Here is a 12,541-nt window from a genome sequence, read left to right on the forward strand (position 1 = left end):
TAAAAGTAAGAAGCTGAATGGAAGAGTTGCGAAATGGAAGGAGCGGACGTCGAACTGAGGAGAAACGCGCAGCGCGCTCAGATACGACTATGGCCGGAATGCGGCGCCAAGGGTGTGGACAATGGCAAGGGACGTTTGACTTGCCTGAAGAGTGAACTGAGAGCTCAGAGCTCAAGTTCTTTGGACGGCAGTTCTGGAGTCGCGTCCCGAAATGGCGGCGGGGGATTGGCTGCCCCAGAACCCACAACATAAACTGCCCCGCTCCGAAATCAACGAACGGGTCCCGCGCGGAAGCTCAGGCCACATGGCTGCGGGCAGCTCGGGCCTCAAGAATGCAATCCTGCGTCTCTCTGCAGCGACTGGTAATTCTCCCGCGTGTGAAAGTCTACACGTATACGCATGTCTTGCGGGGTCTCGTTTCAGACCCCATTCTCCAGGTTTTGTGGCCATGTCTTCGCCGTACTATTCATACCTGGATATATATGATTTCGTCTCAGGAGGATCGACACTGAGGTCCCCGCTCCGTCAAGCTCTGGACGTCCAGATGATGTCAGAGACCAACGCTCCAGGCAAGATTCTTCGCAGCTAGCACCTCCGCCAACCTACTTTGGGAGAGCATGTTTTCTGCGGTTCTACAGGCACAGGGGCGCTAGAGAATGAGGGTATCGGCCGCCGCCCCTCAATTCTATTCGTTCCAGGAATCCCAGGCACGTAACCGGTAATGTACGTGTACGTCAGGTGGGGAAACCAGGGAAAAGCAAGGGTCTTGATTAATTGCCGTCCCGACTACCCTACACCACTGTATTGGTCATTCGATGCATCCCGCGGGCATGTCACCGTGCATCTGTCTCGCGCGGGTGATGCGCATTTCTCTCGGTGAGAAAACGAAGGTCCGGGAGGCTGATCCCCGGAGGGTACCCTAGCAGCCCAACGGTTTCTCCCGCCCACCCAGTAGATGGCCGATGATACGCCAAGTCCCGACTCCAGCCCCATGAAGTACGTGTAAAGCTTCCTCAATCAAGCGAACGTTCTAGAACAATAGATGCGATGGGCCAAGGGATTAATCAGCTGCGGGATCGAACCATTTGAACGTCGGCCCAGGAATGAAGTTAGTGCCTGCATTGGTTATACGATCGTTATTGTTGTTCATCCTTCCCATTTCAGCCACTTCGATTCGCCTCTCTTCCAAGACATTCTCTGCAAAATACATCACGGGGCTACCCATGGAACATTTACCAAGATATCGCGACGCTTTGTACACTACTATACTGTATGGAAGTTCGTCTGGGTGTCAAAAGTAAAACTCCAGTGAAATATCTGTCGCCGAACCGTCCAAGTGCCTCCCATGTCCTAGTCCCAACACCATATCGCGACGTCCACCAGCCAGCCAATCCAGTACGCAAAGGAATCCAAAGATATTGTACAATAAAATTAGTTACAAAAGCCGTGGCGCTAATGCCATTTGTTCCAGTTAGTCCAATGTTACACACGAGCGATTCACCCCCACACTCAATAGCCTTTGCTGGGACTCCTCACCCTGGAGCCTTTTGAGGGGCTCCGTCCTCTATCACCCTTGCTAGGGCTCCTCCTTCCAGAAGGGGTTTGCGGGGGCATGATTGCTTTGAAATCAGGGGAGTTATCTGTATCCGTCGCATCGTCGGCAAAATAATTCTTACGCATATGCCGGGGGGTAAAGGGCGTCAAGAAGAATGCCGGCTGTTGATAGCGAGCCGCCGATTCAAGGATGGGGGCCGCTGCTGGGGCCGAGTGCAGAGGCTCAGCTGGCCTCGCAGTATTGGCGAGCGTGGATTCGCGAAGGAACCCAAAGCCGACGTTGCTAGCGACGATTACCGCCATAAAGAGCGACATGATGAAACCCTATATACAACACAGTTAGCGAAATAAGATGGCCACGAGCTCGGCTCGTTTGACATACCCAGGTCTTAAAGGTCAGTTTGCCAACAAACGCGTTCAAAATATCGGCCACAGTCTGAGCTGACGTCTTAATCGAAATGATAGCTGCCGGGTCCTGGTTCGCACATATTTCCCATTCGTTGCAAGGTCCGTCGAGAGCGGGCGGTCGGGCTGATCTGGGAGAGCAGTTGTTCTTTATCAAATTGTCGGCGCATACTGCCATTTCGTTCAAGATGGCAGACCGAGCCTTCTCGTTCGCGTGGGCCAGATCGGACCGTATCTGAGTGAAGATACCAAAGATGCCGAAAACGACGAGGCTAACGATGACAAAGTTCATCCCAAGCTGCAGCCACTTGGACAAGATGGCCGGGGCGCTCGGGTGGTCACTGACAGCGGCGAGAAAGTTGCCAACCCAACCCCGCTGGGGAACCTTTCCGGTCTTGCTCGCCTTAACACCGGTTCTTGATCGCTGCGGCTCTCGCCAATCGCTGTCAGATTCGTCGGAATCATGAGGTAGGCGGGGCCGGACGCTGCCCACGTCTCGATCGGTGTGCAGACGCTTTCTCTTTCGGATCTTGTCACGATTTCCGCTCTGAATCTCTCCTCTCCCAGACGCATGATTTCGCAGCAACGTTTTGCCAAAGAGCGTCCTGCCGGCGGACGGTGTGATTGTCAGCTTCTCGGTGCCATCTTCTTCCCTGTCAACATCCGGTGTATCGGCCGGCATTTCTGACGTATCAGTCATGGCGGGACTAGATTCGGCGGGCGAAAAGGGGACCTCGTGGACGGGCTTCTGTGGAGTTGTAAATGCAGGATTCCGGAACGCGGGCGCTAGTGGCCTGTTCTGTAGGTTGGGGTTGAACATGGATGACTGAGGCGGGCGCAGGTCTGGCTTGAGTGGTGAGCGCGTAGCAGCAGCAAACTGATTCGCATTGCCTCTGGCGAGTTTCGAAGGCGAGTCAAAAGCGGCTACCGAAAACAGCGTCCGATCAGCAAACTTCATGGCTCAAATATTCAGGGGGAAATTGTGCGATCGCATCTGAATTGAGAGGCCTGGACCGGCGCCGAGCCAGAATAGGATTACCCACGGCCGCAGGAGCCTTGCGATAACAACTTACACGTCGGTTGTTTTTGAGAAAACGTTGCAAAAGGACTGGAGGTATGGTCCAGGGCCCGCTGGTGCTGGTATTCCCAGTCCATCGGCGCCTCGAAGCCTCGACGTTCCATGGCGTGGCAAATAGAGCAAAATGGCGCTCGTCGAAAAGAACGTGCGGGCAAGTCTATGCAACTGCGGCGGGGTCCCGCTGCGATTAGACTGTTGCGCACGTCGATGCAGAAGGCGCGACGAGTTGCGTCGTCGGTGGCAACCACGAAGTAAACATGGGCCGGAAGTTTTCTGCCAGGATTGAGCCCCACTTCGCTCCAAACACCACCCCACCTTGTCACTCCACGGGGAATCCACGGCTAATTCATGTATCTTACGCACAGACCATTGGCTCTGGTCGCCTCCCGTGTGCAACTTTCTCAAAGAGCAAGCAGCGACAGACCACTTCCACCAGTCCCTCAGCAAACGGAGTCCTTCATCTTCATTTTGAAGACTCTGGATTTGCACCTATCGGGCTTAAGATTCGGTGTTGCATATATTTGAGTTCTCGCAAATCCGTCGATTGCTCCCATCGCCCTCCGTCCGTTGAGACTCTAGGCAGAGCACCATGTCGGACGCCGACTCGCCGGTTAGTTCGCGTGCTGAGCCAACCCAACACCGCGGTGACGAAAGCCCTGCCGATCTCCAAGATGATGGCGTGGGTGGTGATGCTGGTTCGGACAAGGATTCGGATCTCCTCTCTGAAGTTGACGAGGACCAATTCGAAGACTACGATCCCACCCTCGAAGAGCGGCCTGTCGAGATCGACGAGAACATCGCGAAAACGCTAAAAGCGGCTAAGCGGAAGCGCATAGATGGAGAGACGACTAAAAAGCCAAAGGAGGGCCGCAGGCCAAAGAAACGGGCGAGGGCAAATGACGACGATGTCGGCGAAGTCGCGGATATCGAGCGCCGACCGCGGAAAGCGCGTGCGACTGATGGCGAGCGACGCGCTGCGAGGAAGGAGGCTGCGGAGGATGAACAAGTAAATGAAGAGAATCTCACGCCCGAGGAGCGGCGGCGCCGGGCGCTTCAGCGGGCCATGGACAATGCTCTAAAGAATCCCACAAAGCGAAGGCGCAAGAAGGATGAGATTGTACGTGGCCCGCGCGATTTCGTCTCTTGATAAATGAGGCAGCTCTTCTGACCGATAATTTGCAGGATCTCGAAGAGGAAATTGACGACCAGATCGCGAACCTGAAGGTGGCAATTGAGAAGGCCTGTGTGGCGGACAATGAAGCCCGCGATAAGCAGATGGCTGCTACGCACAAGCTCAAGCTCCTCCCGCAGGTCACAGCGCTCCTCAACCGGACCGCAGTCCAAGATGCTGTTCTTGATCCCGAGACAAATTTCCTCCAGTCGGTCAAGTACCTCCTCGAGCCTCTCAATGACGGCAGCCTGCCAGCATATAGCATCCAGCGAGACATCTTCAACGCGCTCGCGAAGCTCCCCGTTAATAAAGATGTCCTTCTCAGCAGCGGCATCGGCAAAGTCGTCTTCTTCTACACCAAGAGCAAGCGCCCGGAGGCCGGCATCAAGCGTATTGCCGAGCGCTTGGTGGGAGAGTGGAGCCGTCCCATCCTGAAGCGGACAGACGACTACAAGAAGCGCCAGATCGAGACTCGTGACTTTGACTTTGTGTATGTGTCCCATTTCAAGTTCTATTCTTCTAGCTGAACAACAGGTGGCTAACCATGATCCACTCCACAGCGCCGCGAAGATCGCACAGCGCCAAGAGGCCGCGGTGAGCGGCTCGCAGATGACGCTCACCCAGCGCCCGGCCGGCAAGAGCCGCTTCGAGCTCGAGCGCGAGCGCCTGCTCGCCCCGGAGACCAAGAGCAACCGCGCACAGCCGGCCGGTCTCCCGGCGAGCTACACGATCGCCCCGCGGAGCACGTTTGATGCCACTCGGAGTGCCGACTACCGACCTATTGGGTCAGGTGGCATGGAGGCCTTCCGGAAGATGACGCAAAAAGGCAAGGGGGGAAGACGCTAGATGGGTAGAGGGGGCGATGGGGTGTGACAGTAACCGATAATATCCCGGATTGGGTTTCTTCGTATTAGTGGCCATTCTCGAGGGACTGCTAGATAGAGGTGGGGGTGTGAGGTTGAACGGCTGGCTGCCCGCGCAAATTGTTCTTGCGGGCCTTGATATTGTTGATACTTCATCATGGGCATGTACTATGTTATTTTGGGAAAGGGACTGGAATGCAAGGTCGGTTTGGCTGAGCGAGGTTTTAGCTGCAACAACTCAAGAGTTTTTTTTTTTTTTTTTTTTTTTTTCTTTTTGCTCGACTTGGCTTGCCTTTGCACAAGCAGTCTTGGTCCGTCTCCCAGATTTTAAAGAGAATTCCACGCCTCGTAGGCCAGCAGTCAGTCAGGGCAATACGGAGACTTCCCAGGGCAAGGGTTCCGATTCTGAGACACCAAATCATATCTTATTATTTTCTCTTGACCACTCATCACAGCACCCCTAGCGCTGGTGTTCGGTATAAAGCATGTAACAAACAAGCCAGGGGAAAAGGAAAGCCTGGTATGTGTCATATATGCGATTTCATAACATGACCAGACTATGCAGTAGAGCAGTGGAGAGAAGGAGGTTTAGTAGTAGCAATATAAAGCAGCGCGTCTATCCGTAGGTTTCATACCCCGCTCATTAAAAACAACGGAACGGGTCGAGGGAAACGACCAGGAAAAGCGAAGGGTGAAACTAGAGAATGTTTATGGGCCAGGGGCAACAGACCCTGCAACCACTCAGAGGGGACATGATGATCATGATGGTAGAGGAGGGCCAAAGGGAAAAGAGAGAAAAAAAAAAAAAAAAAATACAAGACTCGCTATATATGTAAAGTGTAAACGTAAATACCCGATTCATTCATATGCTCCTCACAGCATCCATCCAGAACCACAGCCAAAGGTGAGTCGTGACGTTCTTCGAGAGAATTTTTCTAGCAGCGCTTGTCTTTGCAAAAGCAGAACGAGATAAAAGGTGAACCGAACCGAAACACAGACAAGCCAGATAGAGAGCCTGCGGAGAAGATATGCTGTGTTGAGTGAACAAGCGGGATCATGTATGGAACGGATATCGGAAAACCGTTGCAGGTCGATCGTCACCAATCGGCAGCGACGGCAGGAAGAGCGAAGGAGGTGCGGCTCAAATCAAAGAAATGAAGACCGCATCGCTCGTCACCGCGCGCCTGCGGATAAAGGGGCCGCCCCAAGTCCCCAGAGAAACCGGCATGCGGAAAAGGCAAAACACCAAAGCGCAACAACGACGGCCACAACCCATTGGATAGAAAAACTCTTATCTTCTGACATCTCCGTTTGCCGCACTTTGGTGTTTTATCTTCACCCGACTTGCTGGATTCAACCAACAGACCCAGGACTTAAAACCTCAGCCAAAGGCGCCTCTACCGCTTCCTCACCTCGCTCGCCCAGCCGTCGATGCCCTCCCCGCGGCTGCCGACCTCAACCCCGTCGATCTTGATGCCCTTCATACCGGCCGTGTCTTCCAGCCAGTTGTGGCTCGCCATGCCGCCCGCGTTTGCCCGCTTCTCGGGCATGAGCTCGAGCATCGGGATGAGGAAGTCCGAGATGCGCTTAGCCTCGTCCTCCTTGAAGTGGTACTTCTCCCGCAGGACGTCCGGGAGCGCCCAATGCCGCAGCCGGTGGATATTCCGCAGCTCGCCCTTCCTGTTGAAGATCTCCTGCGACCACTTGCCCGACAGACACAGCGATTTAGGGAACGGCCCGAGCAGCTCGATGATTTGGGCGATGTGGTCGTCGTCTTTGCCATACTTAGTGCCGGACTGGGGGTCGAATAAGTAATCGCCGGTAATTAGCTCAAAAACCTGGCTTTGCGTCAGTTTCCGAGGCCAAACCAGACAGGCAGAGCAGGGATTCACGTACCATAGCAGCCATGCTCCATACATCAGTGCTCGCTCCCCACTTGGCACCGAGGATCACCTCGGGGGAGCGGTACTGGCGCGTTTGGATGTCGTTGGTAAAGTGGTGGTTGACCCAGCACGCATTTCCGAGATCGGCAATCTTGACGCTGATAATGTCAAACGCTTGCATATCATCGGCCTTGCGCTTCTCGCCCGTCGTCGACGGAGGAGTGGCAGACTTATCCAGTGAGATGCCCGAGACTTCCTTCGTAAGGATATCGGCCGTCTTTTCCCGCTGTTTCTGGTTGTCCTCCCCGTTGTCTTTGTCGGGTCTCGGTGACGGTTCTTTGGATTTGGAGCCTGCTAAAATGGCCATCAGCAAAAGTGACAGGGCGGCCCTTGGCGGCGCATCATGCCGCACTCACCTTCATGCAGCATCTGACCGAGGCTGTGAGAACCGGGCGATGGGAATAGCGAGTTCTGGTTGAAACTCGCGTTGAGTGGCGAAGGCAGCGGCTGGCTGCCTGTGATTAGAGTCCTGCGCCGCCGCCGACCGTTCCTGTTGCTCTCCTTATCGTTGGGCTCGTTTTTAACCACCCGCTTCACAATTTGCTCGACGTCGCCGATCTCGATGAGCACGTTTTCCGGCTTGAGGTCCGTGTGAATGATACCGCATTCCCGGTGCAGATAATCGAGGCCCAGTAGCACCTGTTTTGTGATTTGCTTGACGAGCGGCATCGGGATGCCTCGGTGATTCCACTTCTTGATCAAGCCCAAAAGGTTCTCCCCAAGTACTTCGAACACCATACACACGTGGGTGCCGTTCGGTCCCTTGTGCTCAAACGAGTCCAGCAGGCTGACCACATGCCTGCGGCCGGGGTGGTTCGGGTTCGCTTGGACGATCTTCTTGAGCAGTTTGATCTCGTCGAGGGCGGTTTCCGTGTAGTGGGCGGCTGACCGGACGACCTTGAGCGCCACATGTTTGCCGGTTGTGTTGTCTCTTGATAGCCAGACGGTTGAGAAATGGCCCCACCCCAGCTTCCGGACGACCGTGTATTTCCCGTCCTTGAACTTCTCCCCGATTGTCACGGGGTGATATCCTCCTTTGCAGTAATCCTCAGAGTCTTCCTCGTCGGCCGTGTTCTCGGCAGGGTCCTCCGCGGAGGACGGCGAAGTCGGCGAGTGTGTCATGACTTGTGCTAAGTGCGCAGCCCTGTGTGAATCAAACCTGTAAGCAAAAGGTCTACATTGCAGCGCTTCGAGACCACGCAATCACCCGATTCCCAGACGACTCTGCGATGGGGCGAGGCGAAGGGTGTAGGCGGGGTTCGGCGCAGGCTAAGGCAGAACAGGTTGGGTCTTTGCGCACGGTGCCGAACTTTCGGCGGCCCGAAGGGTGGGAATGGCAGGTGGCTCAAAAGCAAAAGCGGGGACCTTGTCTTTAACATCGTCTTCATCTTGGATGCCGGGTAGGCTGCAAAGGTGCAGGTTGGGTACCAACAAAATAATTGTGTGTCGACGCTGCTTGACAAGGCCGAAGAGAGCTCTCTCGGTCTCCGGGGGGAGGGGGGCGAAGGAGTCGGAAAGCGGTAAGAGGGAGAGGGGGGAGGTTTGGAGTTTGGTGCGACGATGCAGAACGCAACGCCGCAGCTCACTAGAGCCACAGCAAAACAAAAATATTCGCGGGCCGGTCCCTCTTTCGCTGGGGAACCAGACAACTACCCGGTACCCATGCACCAGCGCTGGCCGTGTGATGTCGCAGCACGCGCATGGGGACGCTACGCTTTCCCCTCCATGGGGCCCATGACCCGCTTTGTCGCACCCCGCCACCTCTCTGGAGGCGCGCTGGGCAATGTCTTCGCAACAGCCCGGCGCACGCCGATTCCACAAGCCAAGAATGGCGGGATGGGATGCAAACGCCTTCTAGAAACGGGGCAAAGAAACATGGCATATCGATTGATCCATGCAGCGGGGCAGGAAAAAAAAAAGTACGGATGCACGTACCCGGGACCCTCTGTCGTTATGATAGGCTTGAGGCCGTCCTTCTTTCTCTTCTTATTCAGCGCTGCTGAGTTGCCGTTGGCAGACGCTGCCTGTGATGCGGTCGCGCCCGGCGAGGGCTTTTGCGCCACCGCCTCCTTGGTGTGTTGCGCTCCGTTCATTCTGCGCAAGTGAGAAATCGACAACTAAGCAAACAAGGCGGGTCGGATGATGCGGATAGTGCACGCGTGGCAGTCCCGTCGACGGCGATGCTAGGCGTGGTTGGAAGAGAGGACGAGGATTGCGACGCTGACGGCGGAGAAAGTGATCTAAGACCTGCGGCGACAGCTCAGTTAGCGATTTGATGTCCCAGGACATCGGGTCATGGCAAGATTAATATGCACAACAGTTGATTCGACGCTGAAGAGCGGGTCATCGGCAAGGAGAAACGCGCAAGGTGGCTAGGTCGCGGCGAGGATGCTTGCGCTTCTTGACGGGACTGGGCCTCTCTAGCTGGTCGGCGGCGATGCGGGCGGCGGATGCTCGTCGGCCCTATGCCTGCCTCAGGACGCGGAATTTGCACCCCTCACTGCTAATCTAAAGCCACCGAATTCTAGGATAAACCGAAGCGCGGGTGCGGGAATTCCCAATACCTGGTGGGCAGGACGGTCGCGATTTGCAGTCTCAGAGTGCCGGCCAGGATCGAGTTGCGAGTTGGATATCCGTATGATTGTCGAAAGCGATGGGCCTGTCTCGGGCGCGGGCTGGCTTGGCCGGGGGCTGGGCCTTGGCTGATCCGGGGCGGGCTGATTGAGGGGAGGAGGGGTAGCAGGACTGAGGACTCGTTGCGATGGCCTTACCTGACGTGGGTATCGAGCACTGGATGATCGCAAAGGGTGTGGGATGCGGTCTTTCTCTTCTCTTGGCCGAGTCCTGGCGAGGACGTCATAGACAACAAGCCAGGGGAATTCTGCGCCTTGGAAGTTTGGGTTCGCCGTGCTGCAAGGTGGTTGTGTCGGCGAACTTGGACCAGGGCAGGCTTGCGCCACGGCGATGCAGAATCGCAAAGTGTTCGTTCAGAGGTAGCTAGGACTGGCACTAGGGTTCAATTCAACGGCCTAAGCTCGCAGGGAAGATGTGAAAATAATCGTTGCCAAGACATAGGTAAGGAAAGTAGCGCGCAGGGTAGGCAGGATACTTTTATGATGTGTGTGTTTTTGAGGAGGGAATGAAAAGGCGCAAACGAGGAATCTGGGAGGTTTGACAATCGCCGGTAGCCGCCCCCTGATGCGACAGGGCAATCGCACAGGCGGGGGGCTGTGATGAAAAGTTGGCACGAGCGCGATGCGTCGCACATTGGAGAGCCCGCTCGCCCACCCGATCTCCAACCCTGCTTGTCCGGGTTGCCTGGGCTGCCGAGAAAGGCTCAGCGCCAGTTGATTGAGCAACGTGATGGAAGCGCAGACGCCGCTCGCTCTTTTGCGTCGCATGTTCAGCCGGTGCATCAGCCATCCGAACCCAATTCCATCTCGGGACCTGGGGTTCCTTGTAGGTTATTTGGTTTCTTCGACTTTTCCCCTTTTAGTGGAACAACAGTGGGGCTCACTCGAATCTCGATACACTGCAGCAAAAGCAACAACAATACTGCGGGAGACAAATGGAAGTTGCACAGCATTGTCACTCGTCAACCTACGGCCACTAGACTATACTATGTACGTAACGAGACTTGGAACAACTGATGGTCTTAATGGCAGTACTTGGTCATTTCGATACCCCGGTGATCTTTATTGGGATATGACGATTTACATCAAGGTGCCAACGACGGTAGTTCTGGCCGCTTCGAGAAGGTTTGGATGCTAACTGAATATAGAACTTGGAGGTAACCAATAGCCAAGCTCGCACAGGATTTGCACAAAGCCATGCAGGGCACATATGATTTATGACTTCTCTCTCAACAGCAGCCAGCAGCTTAGTACCAATTCTCACCAAACGAACAGTTCTAGGTTGCTAAGTCGCATCATGTATTTTGTATCAAAATGACCTGCGACCCTATCAATGCATTGGAGGTTCTCGCCCAGCGCTGCGTGCTAATTACTTACATGGGGTTTCCTAGGCCTCATCCTCGATAGGGATCATTTACTTAGGCAGCTTTCCATCATTGCCTTTGCCAAGTTCATATCGGGGGCTAGAACAACATCTACGAGCAGCAACGCCCCCGTCACCTACGGCAGCCTGTCGCCGCACTCTTTTCATTTGCCCGATAAGATTGTTAAAGCGATAGGCGGGTATCGCAACATCTCGAGTTTCCCGTAGACTAACCGTACGGACAGCCGGCCTCCACCAATCACTGCAACCAATGGCGGCAATGGCGGGAATTTCAAGAAGCGCGTCGCGCGAATTTAACTAATCGGTAAGGTACCCGGTCCGTGAAGCCAAGCTAGCAATCCGGCCCGAGTACGTATCCATACTTTGAGTACTGCATACTGTGTAAGTACGGAAGCTCATTGATCGAGTACTGGTCACAGTCCCATGGGCATGCCACGAGGTCTTCGAATTAAGGGTGCCGTACCCGTCAGAATCGATCATGCACGGACGTCGGCGCCGCTTGAGCACAGGGTGTGCCGGGCGCGAAAGGATAACGTACGCAATAAGCCCAGATACCTTGTCGGACATCGAGGTGTGTCCCCGCTCCAGCAAAAAAGCGGCCAGTATCAGTCGCCATGGATTGGTCAGTGGTCGATGTAGTGAGGCGAACAGAAAGATTTGCACTTAATAGAGCTGGGCGGCAGTTTCGCTCTCCCCAAATGGGTCCACATAAGGTAATCAGATCTTGTTAGCAAGAACGGAGGCCGGCGCGCTGCTCCCGGGTCTTCGTCCGGATAGAGGAGGTCAGGGATCACCTCCAGGGACCAATCATATCGGTGATGTTGCAGACCTTTGAAGTATTTCCGTCGTCATCCCGAGTTCAGCCGCAAGGTCCGTATCGGACGCCGGGACGCCTCTCCAGGCGCTCAACAGCGCAATTCTTGGAGGTGCTCGATTATCTGCGCAAGAGTCACCTGCAACGCGATTCGCGGCGGCGTATCTGAGGCATTGAATTCTGACTATCATGTCGTAGACATCCCGGCAGCTGTGTGCTCTGAGCCTGGACCGGCGTAGCCGCACACTACAGGTCTCTCCGTAGGGTGACGCACATTGATGCTCAAGCCACGGCTTCGAATTAGGACGGCGAAAGTCAAAGGTAATGATCCGATTCGGGTTATCTCTTTACCTCCATGTGGCCGCTCCGCGAGCAACTTCTTCGCATTCAACTCTTGGCGGGGTCGACTCCCGATGTTCCAAGCTTTCGATTAAGGGAAGTTCTCGCCGCTGGCCGTGCGGTACTGTGCAACCGTCCATACTAGATGTAGATCTCAATCAAAGATACAATCATGATCGCCCGCGTTCCAACCTCCTCGGACGAGCCATACGCCTACCGGTTTCATAGGAGATGCTGCTTATTCGGCAACGTAGCGTCCTCTATAGCAATAGACGGTAGGAGAGCGGCAACTACTGGGACGGCGCTCACGTCAATGATTCATCGTAGATTTCGTTGATTCTCAACTTTCCCAGGAAG

General features: G+C 55.0%; 4 protein-coding genes across 4 annotated transcripts; 1 reads left to right on the plus strand and 3 right to left on the minus strand.

The window, feature by feature from the left end:
* Positions 1–1,509: 1,509 nt before the first annotated feature.
* Positions 1,510–3,141, minus strand: MFIFM68171_01747 (uncharacterized protein; the record flags this gene model as incomplete). The annotated part of the gene is made up of 3 exons (XM_071057169.1): positions 1,510–1,878; positions 1,937–2,883; positions 3,033–3,141. 3 exons carry the CDS (start codon positions 3,139–3,141, stop codon positions 1,510–1,512), a joined length of 1,425 nt encoding a protein of 474 aa, XP_070913270.1.
* A 485-nt stretch (positions 3,142–3,626) lies between these two features.
* IWS1 (Transcription factor iws1) lies at positions 3,627–5,054 on the plus strand (the record flags this gene model as incomplete). The annotated part of the gene is made up of 3 exons (XM_071057170.1): positions 3,627–4,154; positions 4,220–4,698; positions 4,769–5,054. The coding sequence occupies 3 exons, from the start codon at positions 3,627–3,629 to the stop codon at positions 5,052–5,054; spliced, it is 1,293 nt and encodes a 430-aa protein (XP_070913271.1).
* Positions 5,055–6,468: 1,414 nt separating this feature from the next.
* On the minus strand, positions 6,469–8,136 carry SKY1_1 (serine/threonine protein kinase, CMGC; the record flags this gene model as incomplete). Its single annotated transcript, XM_071057171.1, has 3 exons — positions 6,469–6,909; positions 6,968–7,308; positions 7,371–8,136. 3 exons carry the CDS (start codon positions 8,134–8,136, stop codon positions 6,469–6,471), a joined length of 1,548 nt encoding a protein of 515 aa, XP_070913272.1.
* Positions 8,137–8,723: 587 nt separating this feature from the next.
* SKY1_2 (serine/threonine protein kinase, CMGC) lies at positions 8,724–9,107 on the minus strand (the record flags this gene model as incomplete). The annotated part of the gene is made up of 2 exons (XM_071057172.1): positions 8,724–8,790; positions 8,950–9,107. The coding sequence occupies 2 exons, from the start codon at positions 9,105–9,107 to the stop codon at positions 8,724–8,726; spliced, it is 225 nt and encodes a 74-aa protein (XP_070913273.1).
* Positions 9,108–12,541: the final 3,434 nt, after the last annotated feature.

This window comes from Madurella fahalii, assembly GCF_045866475.1.
Source record: "Madurella fahalii IFM 68171 DNA, scaffold_1, whole genome shotgun sequence".
NCBI lineage: Eukaryota > Fungi > Ascomycota > Sordariomycetes > Sordariales > Madurella > Madurella fahalii.